The sequence below is a fragment of the Carassius auratus genome, unplaced genomic scaffold (assembly GCF_003368295.1).
Source record: "Carassius auratus strain Wakin unplaced genomic scaffold, ASM336829v1 scaf_tig00030296, whole genome shotgun sequence".
NCBI lineage: Eukaryota > Metazoa > Chordata > Actinopteri > Cypriniformes > Cyprinidae > Carassius > Carassius auratus.
In genome coordinates, this window is record NW_020525843.1 from 85,272 (window position 1) to 108,338 (window position 23,067).

The 23,067-nt window shown below is 36.0% G+C and overlaps 2 protein-coding genes across 9 annotated transcripts; both read left to right on the top strand.

Annotated features, from left to right (window-relative positions):
- Positions 1–1,920: 1,920 nt before the first annotated feature.
- Positions 1,921–14,168, top strand: LOC113080153 (tumor protein D54-like). Of its 8 annotated transcripts, XM_026252381.1 has the most exons (10): positions 1,921–2,081; positions 3,853–3,950; positions 4,681–4,829; positions 5,076–5,135; positions 9,611–9,658; positions 11,612–11,713; positions 12,866–12,889; positions 13,260–13,304; positions 13,864–13,912; positions 14,043–14,168. In XM_026252381.1, the coding sequence occupies exons 1-10, from the start codon at positions 2,063–2,065 to the stop codon at positions 14,109–14,111; spliced, it is 663 nt and encodes a 220-aa protein (XP_026108166.1). In that variant the 5' UTR covers positions 1,921–2,062; the 3' UTR covers positions 14,112–14,168. The 8 variants fall into 8 exon arrangements, with proteins under 8 accessions (XP_026108166.1, XP_026108168.1, XP_026108174.1 ...); XM_026252383.1 differs by lacking the exon at positions 13,260–13,304; XM_026252382.1 differs by lacking the exon at positions 12,866–12,889 and having other exon boundaries at positions 1,922–2,081.
- A 3,602-nt stretch (positions 14,169–17,770) lies between these two features.
- On the top strand, positions 17,771–19,810 carry LOC113080158 (pancreatic progenitor cell differentiation and proliferation factor A-like). The gene is made up of 5 exons (XM_026252397.1): positions 17,771–17,928; positions 18,915–19,020; positions 19,135–19,212; positions 19,337–19,433; positions 19,521–19,810. The coding sequence occupies exons 2-5, from the start codon at positions 18,966–18,968 to the stop codon at positions 19,642–19,644; spliced, it is 354 nt and encodes a 117-aa protein (XP_026108182.1). The 5' UTR covers positions 17,771–17,928; positions 18,915–18,965; the 3' UTR covers positions 19,645–19,810.
- Positions 19,811–23,067: the final 3,257 nt, after the last annotated feature.

A 23,067-nucleotide genomic window follows, 5' to 3' on the forward strand; every position in this document is an offset into this window, starting at 1 on the left:
TAGCCATTTATGATGTTTGGTCATCAGATTTATTTATTGAAGTGGCAAAGTTATTTTAACACTACAAGCATCTGGATACACGTTTAAAGTCCAACCTCTCAAAACCTGAAAGGACTTAATGAAAATTATTTTGTCTGGATTTTACAAAGTTTACATTTAATTTGCTAATTGAATTAACTAGCATTTAAGTAACAAAACATTTTAATTACAGTAGTGGTCATGGGATTGTACTTTTGCAGTAATAAGTATAGAGAGATATATTCTTAATAGTCATGAAAATAATGCATAAAATATTAATAGTCCTTTTCACAGTGCAGTACTTTGTGTGAGGCTTTTTTTTCTTTGCATTTGCTCTTTCCTTTCATTTAAGTCTTTCCTTAAGATCATTTGAGCAGCTAAAGCTTAATGCTGTAAGTCTAGCATTTATTTGATAGATTCTCCTCTGAGCTGCCTCAGAGATGTGGCATTATCCCTAAAAATATTCATTAAAGAATTCAACTAATTTGTGTCATATAGCCTAGTTAAGTAATATGATCCTTAAACGTCATGGTGTTGCTCTTCATTATGTTTACGCTTTGTTTTCAGTGAAATTGTGAAAAAGATGGTGTGTGTGTGTGTGTGTGTGTGTGTGTGTGTGTGTGTGTGTGTGTGTGTGTGTGTGTGTGTGTGTGTGTGTGTGTGTGTGTGTGTGTGTGTGTGTGGTGATGTCACCAACAGCTTAAGTCGCCTCGATGCACACAGTCAGTTCCCTCTTCAAGTATAACTGAAAGTGCTTTAAAAAGCTTCTTATACCAAACCTGATTTTCTGAATCTGCAATTACAAACTCTAAAATGACCATCAATGCCATAAGAACCCATGCTTTTTACTCACTGCTTGTTTACGTGGGCAGGTCTGAATTTTATTTGTCATCTGTCTGTTCTTATTTTCCGTGTCAGCTCTAACTGGAGCCGAATACAAATGTCACCAGCCATGTTCATTCACTTTTTCTAGTTACTCTCCAAAGGCCAATGTTTCATTTAACTGTTTACATTTCATTATGGAGTACAATAGTATCTTCAGTCACTATCTGCTTTCTTTCTCCTCTCTCTTGCTGTCTTGCTCATTCTATCGTTCCAATGCTGTAGATGTTTTTTAATGGATGTTAGCCTCTGTGGTCTTTTTTCCTGTGCATTGTCTGTATCAGAACTACACTCATATAAAGAGTATGGCTTTGTCATTAAAATGTTGGATTTTATGTTGAATGAACCTTTCTTAAAGGAGAAAAAATTAAATATACTTCAGAAAAATGGTCAGGAAATTGTTGCATATTATGTCTTCAGAAAGAAGAGAAATTGTTTATTGTAATTATAGTGAAATGGTAATTTTATGCTTTTTTCATTTTATTTATCTTATTTTGTCATGTTTATAATGAACTGTCCTTGTTTCAAATGGTATGTTACATGAATTTGACTCTGAAACTATGCTACTCATAGTTCTATAGTGAAGGTCTCTTGTACATACACTGAATTATTAAAAAGAATAATACTAGACCTTTATGTTGTAGCATGGTCATTGTATGATTAAAAGAAAAACATTTATTTGCTGGTGTAAAATAAATGTTTATGAACATTTGATGTGGTTGAGTGTAGTCTTCTTGAAATAAAAACTACAAAATGAAAAAAAAAAAATAAGTGCGAGAACCCCAGCCAATCTATATAGCCAGTTTTTAAAATTGTATAAACCATATATTTTTAATTTTTACGTTTAGACCTTTGCTTAATTCCTTCGCAAAATGATTTGGTTACTGGTACTTCTAAAATAAAAATAAAAATGATGGTATATGTTTTAAACAATGAATATAATAACCATAATAACGCAGTTCGAATGTTATTCACAGCGCATAGACGTAAACGTAGGGCGTGGTGACGTCATATCCGGCGCTCCGTAAGCTCAAGCTCGTCACTGGTTAAATGTGGAGCCTTTTCGAGGAGGGTGAACTTTCTTTTTCCGTCATCCCAAAATACAGCAGTGACATTTGTTTACACGTAGGTAAACATAATCGAAGATCGTATTCGATACGAAATGGACTCCTCTGAGCACGGTAAGTGTCGTCTGTAGCCGAGGTTTCTTTCTGTGCTTTGAGCAGGTGCAGTAAAGATGCGTGTCAAGTGGGTGGCGCTAATATAAAAATCATATTTAAAGAGTTGTTAAGAGAGTGGGCTATAGGAAAACCGTAAATATTATTGAGAAACTTCTTTTAATAATGTGTTTTGTGGGTTTAATCGTAGTGGCTTTAGTTGGGTGTGCTAAAACTGTCGGCACATTACGTGCCAGGTTCCCTTCGGAATGGCTGATTCCCTTTACGCAACCATACTACAATTCTTGTGTAGTTGCCTAGTTACCATGCGTACGATCAGAACTAGCGCAAGAAGAACAACTGGATGTACGCAAAGTCACATGGTTCAAATATACCGTATTTAAAAAAATCCTTGTGTGTTGTGTGCAAAACATACATTATAATAAATATACAATGGACCATAAATGTTGTGTACAAATCAAAATCAAAATCAAAAAAATTGTTTCATCCATTTTTATGGATACTGATTTTTCTTTTTCTTTCTTCTTTCAGTAAACTACAAACCTTGTTAACAGACTCTGTGCCTTGGTCAGAAAGAATAATCTTTGGTGCCCCAAACTAAACCAACAACTGCTTCAGATTTATTCAGAATAGCATCGGCTATTTAGTGTAACAGTCAACCAAGACACAAATGAACTCATTTCCATTGTCGGTCCTGGTGACTTGCCTCACTAAATCCATGCCCAAGCAGTTCCCGAGGCTTGCACGTCTGTGAACAACAAGCTTACATACATACTTTGGGATGTACTTGGGTTCCTGCTTGATGGACAGTCTGCTAAACTGGCTTCGCAAAACCTGATGTTCAGAAATAAGCACACAAGAAATGCATTCCATAACAAATCAGTGTATATGTCTCACAGCAATGTTGAAAAGGAAAAAAAAAATTGTAGCCTATTCACCCATTTATCAATGTCCACCCTCATTCCAGGCCAGTAGAATCCAGCTGAAATGGCAAGCTTGGTTTTTTCGGTTCAACTATGTTCTAACTCTAAAATAAAAAAATTGTCTGGCCAGCAACCACTTTTCTTCTTAACTTTACATAGTTTTTTGAGGAGATGTGATGAAGTTTGCCATCTACTGAAATGGCTTTATTGTTCAAATCTAAACCATAGGAGATGGAAATGCATTTAAAGTAGAGGAATTATCACTTTCTTACCATCAACTTGGAAACTGGAGGAACATCTGCAAAGACTCAGATATAAGACAAAAACAAAGGAACAATTGTGAGATAAATAAATAACAATCACAGTGTGAGAATCATTTTACTATGCTGCAGTGTTGCAAGAGATTTGTCCCTTTTTGCTTTCCGTACATCCAGTTGTGTTTTGATGTATTTGCATGCTGCATTGTTGCCAAATCCACATTCTTTTTTCCGTGGAATTGGGCTACTTTGGGAAAATGTTTTTGTAACAGTTTGGTCAGGTTTATTACGCAGACCTGGCAACCCGCTAAGCAGACACACTTCATCGAGGGGGAACAGGAATTCCAGAGGGGAACAGAATCGACTGCTACACCAGCCTGACAGCTGAACATGTAGTGTTGACCTAGCTGGAGATACTTAAAACTAGAATTAGAGTAAATACTCTGTTTTAAACAAAGAAACACAGCCGTAGTTCTTCTTGGCATCACTGTCTGAATGTGCACCCCTGAACATGTGGCACTGATGTGAAGACCCACAGTATCAGTATATCAGCTCTTCTGGCCTGAATCCTTCATTTTTTTTATTTGTCTATAGGCTCTTCAAAGTCATCTACAGGTGAAGCCAGTGCAGGGACGCTACCGCCAGGCCTGACAGAGGAGGAGGCAGAAGAGATACAGGTGGAGCTCACCAAGGTACCGCAGGCTTTCTCTTCCTCCCTGAACTATACCTTTACATTTTTAGCACAGACAAGGGTATTTCTTATCAACGAGAGAAATTCTATGAAATAAAGGAGGAGAAGTAAAAGGCTATATAACTTTTTTCAAGTATTTTTATGCTGATAATCTGAGTGACTGTCCAAACCACATCCTAAAAACACACTTGTCAAAGCCACAAGTTTGAACTTGTTCAAGTGGAAGTTTACATGTTCAACTGGTTGAATTGTTTAACAATTTTGATCATAATGCTGTGGTAAACTACTTACTTTCATCTCACCTTTTAACCATTTTAACTGAAGTGTTTTGCTAGAATTCAGCTCAGATGTAAAAGCTGGTTTTCTTGGTGCTGTATAATGTACTGTATTTGAAGTGCAGTTTTTATTAGGTAGTTATTTCACAAATATAAAAAAATACAATATACATTCAGTGCTTTTGTGAATAGAAAATAACAGCTTTGGATATTCTGCAAAATATGAAAAATTACTATTTATATTAAATATATTTATGTTTTATTTATTATTTATTATTTCAGAAAATTATTAAAAATATTCTTTCTGACATATAAAAATACACATTTTGGTGCTTCAGTGCTAAAATATTTGTATTTTATGGTAAAGCCAGTTGTTGAGCCCTGGAAGCTCTAATTAACAATTGATTGTAAATTCTAATCATTTGTTTAGTTTTATCTTGTACTTTTCTGTGTTAGGTGGAGGATGAGATTCAGACACTGAGACAGGTTATCGTGGTGAAGGAGAGGCACGCCGCTGAGCTCAAGCGCAGACTTGGCATCGGTCCCCTCTCCGAAATCAAACAGAACCTCACCAAAGGCTGGCATGAAGTCCAGTGTTCCAATGCGTGAGTACTTCCTGTTTGTTAAACCTGTTCACTCTGACTGAACATCACCTAAACCTTCATCTGTCTTTTCTAATCTCATGCTGTGTTTATATACATGTGCTGTTTGAATCGCTTAAATTGCCCGATGATGGGATATCAATATAAATATATTATATATACCTAATTCATATCCCTATTCTTTTTTTTTTTTATCTAATCTTTGGTGTTCCTTTACTTACGTCTGAGCTAAACTGTTTCTGCTTCTAGTTATATGAGAACCTCACAAACTCTTGGAGACTTGAATCGTAGAGTTTCCTCATCTAATTTGTGAGTTTTCTATTCTTTGGGTGTTGTTGCTTGGTCTTGTGATTCTGTTTGCTAGGTGTGGACGTGCTACCTTCTTGTTTCTTTTTGATTTGTATTCTTTGTGACCCTTCCCATGATCCCACACCTGACTCTGAGTTACTGTGTTCCCTTTCTAAAAATGGGAGTTTGCCAGCTCTCAGTCAATCAGTCAGTCAGTGAAAATAAAATTGTAAGATTGTGTTCTAATTACCAATATATTATGAAAGCATATATCTCAGCCTTAATAGTGATCGACCGATGTATCTGTTTACCGATATTTTTCCCGATATTTAAGCATTTTTCCATAATCGGGTATCGGTTTTGTAATATCGGATTCGCCGATTTACGGCGCCATCTTGTGGCCGTTTTGAGATTTCCGCCATTGCAGCCCGGGTGTCTGAGGAGATCAGTCAACAACAACTCAGTGCACAGGTAAATATATGTTCTACTTGGTTTGCTTTAATTAATCAACTTTATTTAACATAACAGACATGCACAAATGAGATCTGAGACATAAATTCCTGATATAGTTAATTTATGCAGCTTGTTTCTAAACAATTGAGACGAACTCGAGTCACGTAGTGTAATTCATCATGTCCTGCCCCAATAAAGACGTATCTTTACATGAATTAAATAAAACAGACATGAATGAGTGCATGTTGAAAATAAAAGCGTTGAATTTAATTCTCTATCTGTTGTATTTGCTCACCATTAGTCTAGAAGAGAAAGTTTGTTCATATTGCTTAGCAACTGACGGATGATCTGGAGGCTTAAGCACGGCGACTGAATGAAACTTTTGACAAGATTATCTTGTTTAAACACCCTAGATTATATTATCATTTACTACATAACAATTATTTCGCTAATACACATATAAATATAGTCTACCGCTTTGTGGAAATTAATTATTATCTCCATGCGCGATCGCGGTTGATTAAGTTATAGTCAAACAGCACTTTGTCAGTTGGCATTTCATGATTTAACGTTAGATTAAATTTAGATCATAAAATGCCAACTGACAAGTGCTGTTTAACTTTATATAGTCTCGGGAAAAAAAGTTCGTTCATATTGCTCAGCACCTGACTGGGTTGATGATCAGGAAGCCTCAAGCAATGCCACTGAATGAAACTTTTGACAAGATTATCTTGTTTAAACACCCTAGATTATATTATCATTTACTACATAACAATTATTTCGCTAATACACATATAGGCTACATATACCGCTTTGTGGAAATTAATTATTTATTATCTCCATGCGCGATCGCGGTTGATTAAATTATAGTCAAACAGCACTTTGTCAGTTGGCATTTCATGATCTAACGTTAGATTGAATCTAGATCATAAAATGCCAACTGACAAGTGCTGTTTAACTTTATATAGTCTCGGGAAAAAAAGTTCGTTCATATTTCTCAGCACCTGACTGGGTTGATGATCAGGAAGCCTCAAGCACGGCCACTGCATGACATTTTTGAAGGAAGCAGGCTTACTGGGCAGAATGCTGAAAGACTCTGTTTTCTACACTAAAACCTAGTTCTGCTTAGCTGGGAGTAAATGGCTATGCACGCCTAAATAGCCCTCCCGCCCCCACCAATATGTTAGAATCATTTTTGTGCTTTATTTTTTTACCTGTTTTTATTTTTTTACCTCATCAAAGCTTTTATTTTAAAACAAAGACACTTAGTAACAGTGCGCTTAAATTTTTTGGACTCAGACCCCTCTATTTATTTGTGTATAAATATAATGTTTTTTTTTTTTTGTATGCAAGGGGGGAGTGATTGTTATAAATAAAATGTTTTTTTCAGCTCATTTGTGTTGTAATAATTGTCAGAAACAGAAGTATAACAGTAAATAAATATCGGTTCTGCATATCGGTTATCGGGTACATAAACATACAAATAATCGGTATCGGTATCGGTTATAAAAAACCAATATCGGTCGATCACTAATCCTTAATAACGAAGAGGTGTACAGTAATACAGCATCACAGTCCCGCCCACAGCTGGTGCTGGAAGTAAAATTTCAATGCAATTTCTGCATTGACATTTGGGGTATAAGCCATAAAAACGTAACCATACATAGTAGACTTAAAACCAGCTATGGCTGTACTAAGCGATAGTATATGCTCATATAAACGTAAAAGGATCATGGGGTACTAACCTTGTTTTGATATAAATGCCTTTTATTCGTGATGTCTTGGCTAAGTACTTCATTACCCACAATCCTGAACAATCCCACAATCCCACAGTGTTGCATCTGATTGGTGGAGCCATAGACAGTAGGTGGAGCACGTGTAACCGTCTGGTTAAACCCCGAGAAGGTCCGTGATGACTGAAGATCATTAATAAAAAAATAAAATAAAATAAAAACCTGTTGCGTTTTTGCACGGTAGACTTATCAGTGCAATCATGATCTCCTTGGCTGCCATGAGAGTTTTGCAGGGAGGTTGGTAACTTAGCTAGGCTACTGTAGCCTTCATATGGTATGAGTCATATCAAGCATTTTATAATGCCACTGTCAAAACAATTTAGCCTCGGCATACCTTTTTGTGCATTTACTGAACATTTGTGTAACGGCAACGACATGTGTTGACGACTGAGCGGTGATTGCAGTCAGGTACAAAGCACTGCACCATGTTGCTGACGTTATTGTTAACCACTTTCACACACGCACACAATATATAAAATACAAGATGATAAATATAAAAATCAATACACAATACCTATATAAAACACTATTTATTTACATGATTGTAAATTCACTACAGTCACTATATAAAATAAAATTCACTGGAGGAAAAAGTTCGCGCGAGTGGCCGTCATCAAGATTTAGTAGTCGCTCAAAAGGGTCGTTTCGTCGTTCGTGGTTGTGGCTTCAGTCGAATTCAGTGAGGCGCGGTGGTTTATGGGATGAGTAGTTCCTGCGCTCGAAATTAAAATATGTACACAGTCTTGTACCTTTGACTTTTTTTGGATTTTCTCTTAATTTTTTCACTCGAAATGATATGTTATATGCTTATGAGTTCAGCCGTAGCTGGTTATCCTCACACATGCTCTAAAACTCTTTAGATACGGATTTTTCCGAAAGTCAATGGGAGAAATGAATGGGAAATTTACTTCCGGCACCAGAGCCCTCTCGGGCTGTGGGCGGGACTGTGATGCTCTATAAACAGTTTACGTATCAAAGTATATGTTTTATTAGTGTTGATTATATTGGCTTTTGATGCTCTGTGAAGTTTAAGAAAAATAGAATAAACTAAGAACAAAATTTGAGGAAATAAGAATTTTAAGAAAATAAAAATAACAAACTTCAAGTTTATTTTGTCATCTTTGCTTGTAACTTTGAGGAAGGTTTTTGATTCTCTTTAACAGAATATTTTGAGATTAGTGCTCAGTACTCTTGATCTACCTCAAACGCTGCAGAAGTAGAGCTGCAAAAATCATCAAAGACTCCACCCACCCCAGTAATCATATTTTCACTTTGCTGCCATCTGGTAAGCACTACCGTAGCCTGATGGCAAAAACCGAGAGACTCAGGAGGAGTTTCTTACCCCAGGCCATCAGGCTCTTAAACTCTAAACCAGCTTCTTAACATCCTCATGCCTCCACTTAATGTTCACTTTATCTTTTTACTTTATTCACTACCTCACATAGACATACTGACAGTGTCACCCTGTTTTGCACATTTGCTTCTTGTACATTCCTGTGTATCTTAATATTTAAGACTACAGTAAAATGCATATATGCACATTGCACACCCCTGTACATCTTAATATTTAAGACTACAGTTTACATTCATGCACATTATTTTGCGTTCTATATTTAATTCTACAATACACATTTTTTATATTTTATTCTTATATTTGTATTGTTTAATTTTATTTCATTCTTACATAGCTATATTTATGTATAATTTCATCTGTGTTGTTTTCTTTAATAATTGCACTGTCCATGGAGCGGACCTGACTCACATTTCACTGCTGGTTATATATGCTATATATAATTTTGTATGTGACGAATAAAAATCTTGAATCTTGAATCTTGAGTCAGTAATGTGCAGTTGATGCATATACAGAAATAGCTCACATATTAGTGCTAGGCAGGGTTTTATAGAGCTAAGCCATAGTACTTAAAAGAAAAGTCATCCCCAAACCTGTTTTAGGAGTTTTTCAACATCCCTGGGTGGTTGTGTTTGAAGTGATGTGCATTCAGATCAGTATGTTTAAACGCGAGTGTTGTCATCTTTAATGTTTAGGCTTGTGTTCTGGTCCAGCACCATTCCTTTCTAAGCCATTCAAATTATTATTATTACCTTTTTTTTTTCTTTTTACAATTGAAGGTCTGATGTCAAAATGTTTTGACATCCATAAGTTTGTTGCAGCATGCACAGTTCACAAAATTGAAACAGAACTTTTGTATGTTCACTATATGTTAATAATGTGGAAATTTGTGTTTGTAGATACCTTACAGCTTCGGCCACACTTGAAGAAATTGGACGTTCTGATGCGTGAGTTTGATTTTTGTTGGTTTCATTTTAGATTTAATGTTCAAAATGTGCCTGTGTTAGGTGACTGTCATGTGGATTTTGGTTTTTATGTAGGTTTTGTTCAATATTTCAAACTGCCATATAAATATGTATATGTATTTCATTTTATTTTAAGGTGTCCTTGTAACAATGTAATTGTGCAATTAAATACCAAGTAATATTAATTAACAACATGTACTTACTATAGGATTAGTATTAAGGTTTGGTTTAGGGTTAGTTGCTTGTAATTATGCATAATTTACTGTTGTTGTTATTATACTAAGTGCATGTAACATATGTAACAAAGGACACTGTTAAATAAAATGTTACCCAATATATTAAGCTAAATTTATAATTAATATACACATGAAAAATGAATACATTAATGTGATGCTTCAGCGTTGTTATTTTTGTCCAGGCCTATAAAACAGAACTCAGCACTTCATCCCTGAAATAGGTTGCAAACCTTTCTGCTCAGATTGAGAGACTTTAATCTTGTAAGAGCACTGACGTCACTATGGTTGAAGAAACAAAACAACAAGCTTCTCAGTGACACTAACACAAACTTTCCTAAGCGTCATGATGTGACCCATTAGACCCCTCTGGTGTCAAACAGATCAGATCGTAGATCAGAAGACTGTAAGGACACATAGTCTTTACTCTGATACAAAGCCTCTTGATTATTTCCTTTAAATTTAATAAAGAATGATTTTATTGAGGATTATTTTAGGGGCATCAGCTTTATTGGCACAGTGATCTAAATAAATTATGTCAAACGTGTGTGTGTGTGTTACCAACCCAGATCCATAGCTGCTACACTAACCGCCTTGTCAGACATTTCTCTTTCATGCATTTCTGTGATATTGTCTCATCTCAGACCTCAGACTATATAGAAAGGGCAGGATGTGCAGTTTGGGAAGGGTGTAGTTTTTGTGCTTGGGGCGTGTGCTGAGAAAGCTGAATCTGAAAACACATGATGGGATTTTTCCAAAGCAAATTGGCTTAGCCGTACCTAAGGTCATTAGAGGACTGTGTGAGGGATTCTCTGTGGCTGTGTACTTGTTTGCTTCAGAGATTACATTACACCTGAGAGACTGAAAAAACTGTGTGAAAATAATTTTTAAATGAACAGGTGCTTATCTACATGCTTGTGCATCCGATTGTTTTTTTGTGAATAGTGTGCACTTGTATGTATATGGGTCTGCACACTTGTGTTTGACGTGTGTGTCAGGATGATAATGTGTGTTCAATCCAGGTGCAGATTCTGTACAAAGAGATTCAGACAGCAGCATCTGCTGCAAAAAGATGGACACACAGGTGTCTAGATAGTTAGTCCTGTTAGCTTTTAGTTAGCTTATATGATTAATTCACCTGAAAATCCAGATTCTTTCATTTATTTAGCCTTATGTCATCTCAAAACAAATTAATATTTTAAGTCACCAAGGATGCATTAAATTGATCAAAAGTGGATGTGAAGACATTTCTGTTACAGAAGGTTTATATTTTTAATAAATGTAATATTTTTATTTATTATGACTGTAAATTTCAAATGACTGTTTTTACTCTTTGATCAAATAAATGCATCCTTGGTGAGCATAAGATACTTTTTTTCACGTTTTTCAGACCCCAGAACAGTATTTCATACAGTGAACAAATTACAGACTATAATGTAACTCTATAACTTTTAGAAGTTAGTTGAAAATTTTAAATTTGAAGTTTAGTTTAAATCTTTAGCTGCATGGCCATTTTATTCATCTAAAATATTGATAAGTTCTTGATGCATTCACTTCTAGAATGTATTTTCTGTTGCTGTCTTGGTTCTTCGTTGCCTCTCTATCTGAGCTGTCAGCTACAGTAGTTCAATGTCAACTGGTATGTTCAAAATATAACTGACAACTGCTAAAAGAGAAATTCTTCTGTCTCTCTACTCTTTAGCTATAAGAGGACTCAGGAGACTCTGTCTCAGGCAGGTCACATGACATCAGCTGCGTTCTCCTCGGTGGGCTCTGCCATCAGAAACCGATTTGGAGAGATGAGGTGAACTATATATTCCTCCTCTGCATACCTTTACTCCCTTTTTTTTCTTCTTCTTATCTCATGAACGTATTTTCCATTACTCTGTGATTTCTCATATTCCTTGTATGATGCTTGTTTTCCTATGTTCTGATTGTTTGAAGATCTTATGACTTCCTGTTTCAAAGTTGTATTCTAAAAAATATATATGTATAAAAAATAGGGTGCAGATCCTCTTTTTAGTCTGGTCTTGGTAGGATAAAATGGCCCTTATATTTTCAATGATAAAACATAAAGAATACATGAATAAAAGCTTAAAAAATATACCATTCAGCCGTAACATGATAATAATTTATTTAAAATAATATGCACTGCTGAATCATGCTCAATAAGACCATTACAAAAGAAAATGTAGTGAGTTTTGATTTAATATTAAACTGAAATAGGCTGGTCGTACTAATTCAAACGTGAAAAAGCAAGGCATCTGTCTTCAGACTTGGACTAATAGCCAACAGTCTCTGACTGTCAGTAGCTGTATTAATGAGGTACTTGTATGGTGGGAAATCTCCAGACGGCTGTGCTGTTTAGCAGCGAATCAGTTTGTTTTGAACACCATGTCAAGGAACAGAACTTATCAAAATGAGACATTCTGCTCTGGTTTGACGCCAAACAAACAGGTTCTACATTTGCATAGCTTTTCAAATTGTGTGATAATGCTTGCTGTGCATACACTTTTTTGCTCCTCTGACTATCTAAGCTGATACATACACTACTGTTATAAAAAATGGGGTCAGTAAGAATATTTCAGTTTCCTGTTTTAAATGGAATGACAAAGCTGAATTTTCAGCAGCCATTGCTCGTCTTCAGAAATGATTCTAACATGCAGATTTTCGCTCAGGAAACGTTTTTATTATCAGTGTTGAAGACTTTAGTGCTCCATGCATCCTTGGTGAATAAGTGTTAGATTTCTTTGAAATGAACAGAAAAATCTTGCTGACCCCAAACATTTAAACAGTAGTGTAGCGCCAACTAACATCCTGTTTTATAACCTGTATTTGCACAGCTTGTTTCTCCTTTCTGGATATATCATCAAAACTATGTTCTGATAGCGGTTTGAAGTTCTTCTTCTGTTTATTGCTGTGTTTTCCTCCACACTGCTGCGTTCGGGCTGCTCAGGGCTCTGCCGTACTCTAACTCTGGGTAAGAGCTATACGAGAGCCTGCACTGATGGCAGCCTTCTTTTTGAGGTCTCCTGTGAAGATTTCTAGAGCATTCTATGGTACCTGTGAAGCCACTAATGTATCTGAATCTGAATCTACCTTTAATGCTGTCATTGATATCAGAGATTTTCATATTAACTTGAATTGCTAGATGTTAGATACAGTGACCTGTCTAAAGTTGGTTCTGATGCTTTAATGAGTTTTTCATTGTGCTCTGCCATTTTCTCTCTCTCTCTCTCTCTCTCTCTCTCTCTCTCTCTCTCTCTCTCTCTCTCTGCTTTGTGCTCGTCTAATGCTGTCTGCTCGACTAACTCTCCCTGCTCACTCTGTCTCCAACCTGCTCTCTACAGTAGCAACTTTTCCATGCGTCACTCTTTAAGTATGCCAGCTATGAGGTAAAGTACCAGCCCTTCCCATCTGCATATTAATATCTGAACGCTCTGTCTTTCACCTTATGTTCAGATCTCTTTTAGTCAACTTCCATGCTGAGGAAAATTCTAATACTTGTTAATAGTAACGTAATATTATTATAAAACTACCATTTGCAACAAGTCTGTATATACTTTTTGTAGAAAATAGCTCATAGCTTTATATTTGCACAAGAAGCAATAAAGAAGTACAACAGGTACAAAAAAAGTATCAGGTAAAACCGAAGGGATGGTCAGCATTGTGACCTTAAGACTTTAATAGTAGATAGACAGATATTTCAGATGCAGCTCTATTTTTGTTCAAGGAAAGCGAGTGCTTTTTCACTTCTTGTTGACTGGTAGAGCTCTGTCAGCACTGCTTCACCTAAACTGGTAGAAAATCTTTCTTTTTTTCCTTTTTAAGTCTTATAGATGTCTGTTTGCATCAGCTTTTTCCTTTTGCATCTTACTATAGGTTGCATGTAAAAATAAAAATAAAACTCAACCTAGTTTTTTAGTTATTAATAATTTTTTAATATCTCCTCAGGAACTCGCCAAGCTTTAAATCCTTTGAGGACAAGGTGGAGAATATGAAGGTTTGAGCTTTTCATTGTTTTCCCTAAATTGATTAGTTTCTATTTTCGTTCTTGCTAAAACATTTTTTTTTCTTGCACAACTGTTCATTTCTGTTGCTGATAATGACAATAGTGTATGTTCCTCTCAAAGTACAAAGTAATGGGGCGATCAAATGGAGAGAGCGACCATTCGCCAACCAGCAACAACGCTCCTTTCTGAGCAGGAAGCACAACCTCATGACCAAGAACTGATCTCTGCTATCCTTCTGTAACGCTGGCAGCCAAATACACTCCAGTCTCTCCACTGCTAAGTTACCTACAAATGAATGTACAGAAAGAAAACAATGCTTTAAGAAACCAAGATGCCAACATGCAAAGAGATAATGATTATTTAACAAGTCTCACCCTTTCATTATGCATTATAGCCAAAACAAAACCTCTTAAATTAGAATATTAAAACTGGATAACGCTTTTTGGGACTGTTTGATTTTTTTTTCTGTGCATCTAATTACCTTTACATTTATTGTCATATTTTATCTAGTCAAAGTAGGGGCTTCTTTGAAACTTGAGTAGTAAATGGTCTGTTACGATCAGCATGAAGAGGTAAAATTTTTGCACATCTCACAATTAGAATGTCAGAAAACACATCAGGCTTCTTCAGCCTGCTCCGTTGCCACTGTTTATTATTGTTACATGCTTCCTACAATGAATATTGCACTGGTTATTATCACCCTGCTTGTTACTCAGGGGAAAAGGTGCTAAAGCTTTTCTTGTGACAAGACTGAAGCAGCAGGTGTGTACTAAATTATTCACATTTATTTTATTGTCTTTATCTGTTTTGAGTTTTCCCCAGTTTAATAACAAAAAAATACTACAATATGTTCAAGCAGAAATGTTTTGAGATTCGAGCTATTAATACCACTTGTTTATTCTCATTACCTTTAAAAAGTTTAGTGTGAGTTAATTATTTATTCACTCTCCATGCAATGATCTGGAAGAGAATGTTACCATACTGACCTTACTACTGTTTACATGTTTGATGCTTTGTGGCTGTAACATACTACACCGTTCAGGGTTTATTAAAGACAAAGAAATAACGAGAATATTGTGGTTTGATCTGTCCATGCACACACTTACATTCAGAATAAACCTTACATTTCATGCAACTTTACTTCATGGTTTTGACTTACAATTAATGGTCAATAATTCTATCAGACAGCAGGTGGCGACAAACCTCCGTGTTCTTTTGAGCTGTCTGTATTAAAATCGTATCGATAAATAGTTTTCCAACAGGACAGTGAAGGCAGGCATTACCCTACACAGTATACATAGCAAGTTTTTTGTTGTTGTTTGTTTGTTTGTTTGCTTGTTTTGTTTTTAGTATAAAAATAAAACAAGTCAACAGAACAGAAAAATAATATATAATATTTTTAATAAATAAAAAGAAAATAAGTAAAAAGTATTAAAGGCTCTTTTTCTTTTTAAATTAAGCAAGTAGTTAGAATAGAAATAGAATAAAGGGGTGACTTCATTTGTGGTGAACAAACTTTACAACAGTTGAAATTAACTTTAAATACTAAGAAATCATACATTTTTTGTATTATGTAGGGTAAACACAATATCTGCACTGTTAATAGTTCTTTTCTTTTTTTTTAAAAAAAATACATATAAATATTTAATTGAGTTTTAGAGATTGCATTTGTAACAAAATATGAATGTTCCTGCCACCTTAGAGAGGTATCATGTAATTGCAACAATATAACATTTTTAGTAAAGTGGTTATATTGTGAATATAGATTGTATTTAACATTTACAATTTTATTCAATTGTTTTAAAAAATATATGTATTTTGTTATATTTAAGAAAAAAGTTGTGTCCCCCAAATTCATGTCTGTGGTGTTACAACATTTCACCCCTGTTAAGAAAAGGGGGGATTCTATTCTATCCTTCCCGTGTGTAAAGGTCACTGCAGGTGCTGGTTGATCTGAGGGGTGCATGGGGAGTACATTTTTTCTTATTAATTTTCTTAAAGTTAGCTAAATTTCTGACAATTTCATGTGTCACACTTTATTGGTGTCTGTGGTGTTATGTTGATAACTTGCAGATCTGACATATTTTAATCAAAATTTCGATAAATACATACTTCTTAGTATTTCCAAAATGTCCCCTGATCTTGATATCATCATGATGGCAGCCTCCATTTAAAAAAAGTCTGGATTAAGACTGATTTGTCAGTGGTGTTACTGTCTTTTCTGGTAACACCAGAGCATGGTAACTTACAATATAAAGTCTGTGGTGTTATTTCAAAATGACATAGACATAAATGCTGTCACCGCTGTTTGATTGAAATTATTTAAAAATCAAACCGTTCTTAAGCTTTCATTTTAATGGATATAGCACATTTTAAATGCATAACAATAGATTTTATTAGAAAAAAACAAAAAAACAAAAAAAACAAATAAGCATCTTATAAGTGCTTCCTCTGATTTGTCATCCCTATCGAAGAATGACCCAAAGAGTCAGAGATTTAAAAAAAAATTAGAATTAGCATTAGAAAAGAGTTCTAGATTTAAAGAGTAATAGATGTGTTTTCAGTTGTTTCTTGAAAATGATGAAGGACTCCGCTGCTTGGATTGAGTTGGACAGGTCATTTCACCAGGAGGGAACAGTTAATGTATTAAATTAAGTTTTGCAGTATTTCAAACCAATATTTCTTTAACCCACTTTGTAAAATCAACCCATGGCAACAGTTTAAAATTAGCCCAATTCTGTGGAAAAACCCTGCATCCAAGAAGAGCTGCCGGAGTCCGATGACAAGACCATGCTGGAGAAGGCCTTTTTGCTGCTCAACAGATCCTGAGCTCATTGACAAGTGTCTGATCTTGTAAGATGTGCTCCCTTTACACCGAGTTCGTGTGATTACGAAACTGAAAGTGAACAGCACGAACACTCATTGAAAAGACATTTACTGAAAGCAGATCTCTGATGTGCCAACATTATATAGCCAACAAAATTAGACTGTTTAAGGAATGGACATGAAAATCATGGGAGCAAAACACACTGTGGGAACAGGCGGCAGTTGTCAGAAATTCAGTGGGAGCAGGACTAAGAAAACTGCTGAATCCCAGACATTTTGGGATATTAGGAAATCCCAGTCAGATGCATTTTTATTAGGTCCAAAAATAGGACATGTCTGGGGAAAAGATTAGATATGGTCACCCTAATTAACAGTTGTGACAAATTAAACATATTGGGATATGAAGATATTATTATTTTTATTTTTTTTATTTTTGTTTGTTTGTTTTCAGAACTGGTGATTTGCCATCACGCATTTTCTCTTTAGAAAACAAACTTCCAAGGCATGTACTTTTGTTGGATTGATAAATATATCGATTTAAAGGGATACTCCACCCCAAAATGAACATTTTGTCATTAATCACTTACCCCCATGTCATTCCAAACCCATAAAAGCTTTGTTTGTCTTCGGAACGCAATTTAAGATATTCAGCTGTGCCACAAAGAGCTGTTTTCTTTCAAATCAAAGCATAAATACACAGAGAAACAGCATTTGTGTTCCGAATATAAACAAAACTTTTACGCTTTGGAATGACATGATAAGTGATAAATGACAAAATGTTCATTTTGGGGTGGAGTATCCCTTTAAGTTATTTAGTGGCACTTATCTGCTCTTTTTGACAGCTGGACACCCTGTCCTAACTTCAGCGAAACAGTTTTGACCTGTCAATCCCGTGCAAGGGAACAAACCACACCCTCACTGTGTGCCACAGACAAGGAACGCCCCTAACATTGAGTCGGGTGCCAAGCCGCGCCCTCGGGGAGGGACAGGCTTTATCGTCACTCAGGTAATATATAGTCCATGTGCCTGACATGCAGTAGAATTTGGATCAGAGGAGCGAAAGACCTTGGAGGGTCTCACCCAAGAACCAAACTACAAATGGGCCCCATCGCCTAGCGTTTACCCGACCAAGACTTGCTTTTGGTGCACTACCAACATCAGCACTCACCAAAACTAAAAGGTAAGGGAATTAAGAAATAGTTCTTTATCATTATGTTATTATTATTATTATTATGTTGTTGTTGTTTTTATTGGACAGGCAGTTTAGAAAGTAAAAACATTGTTTACTTTTTATTTACAACTAAACAATTAATATCAGTAATTTTGAGGTGATGCAAATGGATCAACTGTTAAAAAAAAAGTAGTTTGAAGTCACCTGGTTGCAACTGATAAAGCCTAAATCTTGACATGTCATTCTTTAAGGCAGTGATCTTAGTATTTTTGCACTTACACTTCTATAACAGATTATTTTTTCTTTCAGTGCATGTCAGCTATTCAAAGCACTAGTGTGACTTAAACGTCTTGTCTGTTATATGTAGCACAGAAGGGTATTATCCAGGTCACGTGGTAAATCCCTCTTCCCTAGCTTCTGGAACCTGACATTGACGTCTTCAGGTTGTTGATGTCAAACTAAAGCTACTCTAACACACTATATCACTGTGTAATTATTATTTATTATTGCTGTACATTGGTAGCTTACATTTATATAAGTTTTTCACTTGCATATATAAGGAGATGCACTTATTTTGTGTGCATGACTTTTTTAGTATAATCTATAGCCTGGAAATATAGTGAAGTCCGTATATTTTTGTTTTTTGAACAGCTGTTGAGTATCATCACATCACACTCTGCAGAATGAGGATAATAGGAAGGGATGGATGTGCAGTTTCAGTGGAACATTCTTGTATCAAATGTCAAAAGGGTTCATATCTGAATGCACTGATTAATATTCACATCTTACCAACGCCGTTAACCTATTGGGAAAAAGTTGCGTGTGATCCAGACATGGTTAAAACCTCACAGCACAGATTGTTCGTGCATCTGCCTACCTGAGATGTTTTCCGAGCTGCCCTAGTATTTTTAAAAGGACGTGTTGTTGTGATCTCATGCAGCTGTCATCCTCAGACAGACTACGTCCTCATTATTGCTGAATGTTCTTTGTAACAGGTCTACCATCTTTCCATCTTTCACACGGTTGACACGTCGAGGACGGGGAAAATGGCAGCAATTCCATCCGGCGGTTCCCTTGTCGCCACCCATGATTACTACCGAAGTCAGTAAATGTTTTATAATTACCAAGTGAATTCAGTATTCTTTTTGGATTTAGGATCCATAAAATGCAACATTAGGGATCATTTTAATATATGCACATATTTATATGTTGTAGGGCGCATAGGATCTACATCCAGCAACAGTTCCTGTGGCAGTTCGGAGTACAGTGGGGAGGTCATTCCACACCCACCAGGTATATCAACTGAAGAGTTCAACATCTTAGTACCATAAAATTCATGCAAAAAGATATAGTGATCAGATATAGTCAGCTTAAATTATGACAGAGTAGTAAAGTTCATTGTCCAATTCCATGGCAGGTCTGGCACGTCAGGACTCTGGCCACTGGTGGTCCAGTTTCTTTTTTGGGAAGCAGAATCAAATGGGGACACTCGCTGGATCTGAATCCCAGCAGAAGTGAGTTTAAGAACCGTTTTGTATTGGATTTGACTCGGCTCTTGAGTTCTGGTTTTCATGCAAGGTGTTCTTGATATTGATTGGCAGGGCTGGCACCTACACAGTGACAAACGGTCAGGTGACCTGCGTTGCTCGAGAGATTGTGATGAAGAGACAAATGAGTGAGAGCAGTGACTCTGGGAAGGAGCCTGGATCCCCTGTCCCATCGTAACCACCCTGACCCAATTCCACACCCTTCGCCCCTCATCCAGGAGTCACCGTGGGCAGAAGCAGGCGACGGAGGCTCCATTTTTATTTTTAGTAAAAACCGGCTGCTTTTTATGTCATGCTACCGGACGTAATGACCAAATAAACATTATTAAACAAAATGGCAAAAATATGCTTTCCATATAAATTATTTTAGTGTAAAGTCACTGTATTACTGGGTGCACTTTGCAATCACTGTATGTTATATTTGCGATACATAAATGAATAACTGCAGCCTAAGGTATGGTGTGATCGTTTCTATTCCTCCTACATGCTGTCATGTTATTTGAAATGATCATATTCAGTTCCATTAGCGTGGATTATATTATGGCAAATCACTATTAGGCTATCAATGTACTTTCTCATACAGGGATTAGCAGTAAACAGTCTCTGTTCAGTGACTCTGCTGTTTTACAGAGAATGAGCTGCTAAACAACAGCCTGTGTGCAAGACGTTTGGAATTAAGCAGGCTTTGGTGTGATTAAAACATGTGCTAAGACAGGACACGCTAATACGGTTTATATAACCTGCTGTCACTGGACGCATCTATTCTACATGTGGCAGCAAGAAACTGATGCTGTTGTTTTTCCATCTGGCTGAATTCATTTTTAGAAACCAACTAACTGCAGCATGTTCATCTACAGAACTTGAAGATGTTGGTGGCAAGTGAAAGAAAGTAAAGGGGATTTTTTACACACTTCTAATGCTTATTCCCCATCTTTGTTGTTAATCATAGAAATGTGGAATAGATTTAAAAGCAGATAACTGGCCAAAATAAAACAGTTTTAGAAACCGTGACCTATATTAAACACAATTGAAACAATTATCTTAAACAATTATGAAGGTCAGTTTGTGCTTCCTAAAGTAGATACATTTTTGTACCTCTGTATTATTCCTACTTCTGAAGACTGAATCTAATATAATGTTACATTGACCAGGCCTCTACGTCACAACATGCTGATGCTTATTGTGTAAACAAGGGAAGGTGTTTTTTTTTTTTTTTTGAGTATCCTTTAATAAAATCCACCACTTTTTCAACGTTTGTTGAAAGCACTTTGCACTCAGAAATGCAATAAAAATCTATCCATAGGTATATTAAGATTAATTTCCAAAGCACAGACATTAATTAATATTAAAATAGAGTATTTAAAAATATGTTGAACACTGAACTAGGAAATTTCCCGGTTTTAGAAATCTGGTCAACTGTATTTTTTTAAGTGACTTTATTAAATTTTACACAACTCGTCTTGCTATGTTGCGGAAGCACAGATATTAAAAAACTACATTAAAAGGTAAGATTTTCACTGAAAACATATCGCTTAAGCAATGTGCGTGGTTGCCACCCCACACATGCTGCCTTTCTCTTAATATTCTTATTTGCATGCATGTTTTACAGTCTATGGTTCCCATTATTGCCTTTCGTCTATAAGAATTACTTTGTTTCTAAAAAGAGACACGCACTAAAAACAGCACACGGTCTCATCAGTCAGCCGTTGCAGCGAGCTTCACGAGCGCTACTCACCCGCGCGTCGCGTCCTGGTCGCGTCAAGGTTACTCTGCACAAAGGTGAACACATGCACACACACGACAAGTTTGTGTGTACAGACTCGTTCCTGGAAGCGTTTCAAGCTGTTCTGTTTGTTTCGGTATTCAATGATTGGAAACGGTAAGACAGGCATTATTAGCATTTCCATACGTCATCCTGTTTATTATTTCAACTTTTTCTTTATTTTTTTTACAGTTCTGTTTATTTGTTAAATATCCTATGTATTTATACTGATAACATGCTATGACTTTTGTCCTTTCTATTATTTTATCTGCTGACATGACTGCTTACTGCCCTTGTTGTTACCTTCATGAATGAACGCACATCTCACATGTGGATAAATATCACCAGGCAAATATTTGGAGAGGCTGTGCTTTAAACAGCCTCTGAATGATTGGGCATAATACTAGTCAGACTGACCCAGTCCCGAGAACCTCTAAACATAAAACCATATGGCTACACTGTAAATCTTTGTTTTCTCTTTGCTATATGTGATTAAAGTCTAGCGAAACATCATGTATCTTGCTCAAGATAATTAAGGTCAATTTCAGTTCACTTTGCTGATCTTTTATATCAATTGGTATTTGTGTATGGGCATGTTTTTACAACTATTTTGTATTGAGAAACATGCTTAATAACAGTAATTTGTAATACAGATTTATGAATCAAAGTAAAATAAATGGCACAACACACACCACTTGTTTGAAGAAATATGGGTTTTGGGCTTAATGTAAGTTCAACAGGGAGTGACTGCTTTGAGAAACATGGCTGTAAGGATGTTTTAACACACACTTAAATCTGAGATAAAAACTGAAAAGCAGATGAATTATTTAAAAGAAACCAGACAGCATTAAACTATACAAGGCCTATAGGTTATAACCCTCTTGAACTCCTTTTTTTAATTTTGTAGCCCCGCTGCTGAAGTCTGAATGATTGGGTGTCTGATTGCAGAGCACAAGAGGTGTTCAAAATTCTCCAGAGATGTCAGTCATCAGGCAGATGTCACCTTCCTGAACATCCAATCAGTTTTCCGATTAGTCTGGCCAGGCAAGTCCAGAGTGTTCTCGATTCTATTTCTGCCCGCCATGCACCCACATCATGAACACTTTGTGGCCACACTTGTGTTACTGAGTTTGTTTACGCAGTAGCAACAATCAGCAGGGTGTGTTGCATATATACTTATGTATGTGTGTGTGTGTGGGTGTTTCTAAGTACAGTATAAATAGTCCAAAGTCATATCTAATCCAGAATGTCACACAATCACTTTTTTGTTATGAAATGCACATTTTCTGGTGTAATGACTAGTATATTTCTGTTGTTTTAAATCATTTGGAGGATCAGTTAGCATCTACTTGTGAACCGACTGCATTGTGCCAACTGAAAACTGCAGTGGAAAGTTTTTAGAGATTGTGCAATGACCTGCGTCCACAGGAACTGGCCAAACTCGTTCTGTTCCGGATCTTGTGTACACTCAAGTTTAAGAGCTCGTTTGCAGTAAAGAGATTTAAACGGGTCATATTATGAGAAATCCTTCATTTCACTGAACTATAAAAACACTGTGACTTTCAAAGCTCCGGGCCCTACTGAAAAAAAGATAATTTATTGAAATTTCTAATGCCAAAACAACAACAATAATAATAATAATTTATATTATATACATCAACATTCAGAATGCAGATCTGCTGAAGGGAAGTTATTTTGTAGTATGAAGGTAAAACCTGTTAATAATGAACATAAAACTGGTTGTATTTATAAGTCCATGTGATCAATTCGGAAACTTATCTTGTCTAAAAATGGTAGTAAAAAAATAATCTTCAGTAACATCCAGGTAGATTTGCGGAA

What these genes read in the sequence shown, in the direction of transcription:
- LOC113080153 (XM_026252381.1), top strand. An exon ending in AACCGATTTGGAGAGATGAG is followed by an intron (nt 11,714 to 12,865) that starts GTGAACTATATA and finishes CGGGCTGCTCAG; the next exon opens with GGCTCTGCCGTACTCTAACT. An exon ending in ACAAGGTGGAGAATATGAAG is followed by an intron (nt 13,913 to 14,042) that starts GTTTGAGCTTTT and finishes TTCCTCTCAAAG; the next exon opens with TACAAAGTAATGGGGCGATC.
- LOC113080158 (XM_026252397.1), top strand. Translation starts at nt 18,966, where the DNA reads ATGGCAGCAATTCCATCCGGCGGTTCCCTTGTCGCCACCCATGATTAC. An exon ending in GGTCATTCCACACCCACCAG is followed by an intron (nt 19,213 to 19,336) that starts GTATATCAACTG and finishes ATTCCATGGCAG; the next exon opens with GTCTGGCACGTCAGGACTCT. An exon ending in GGATCTGAATCCCAGCAGAA is followed by an intron (nt 19,434 to 19,520) that starts GTGAGTTTAAGA and finishes ATTGATTGGCAG; the next exon opens with GGCTGGCACCTACACAGTGA.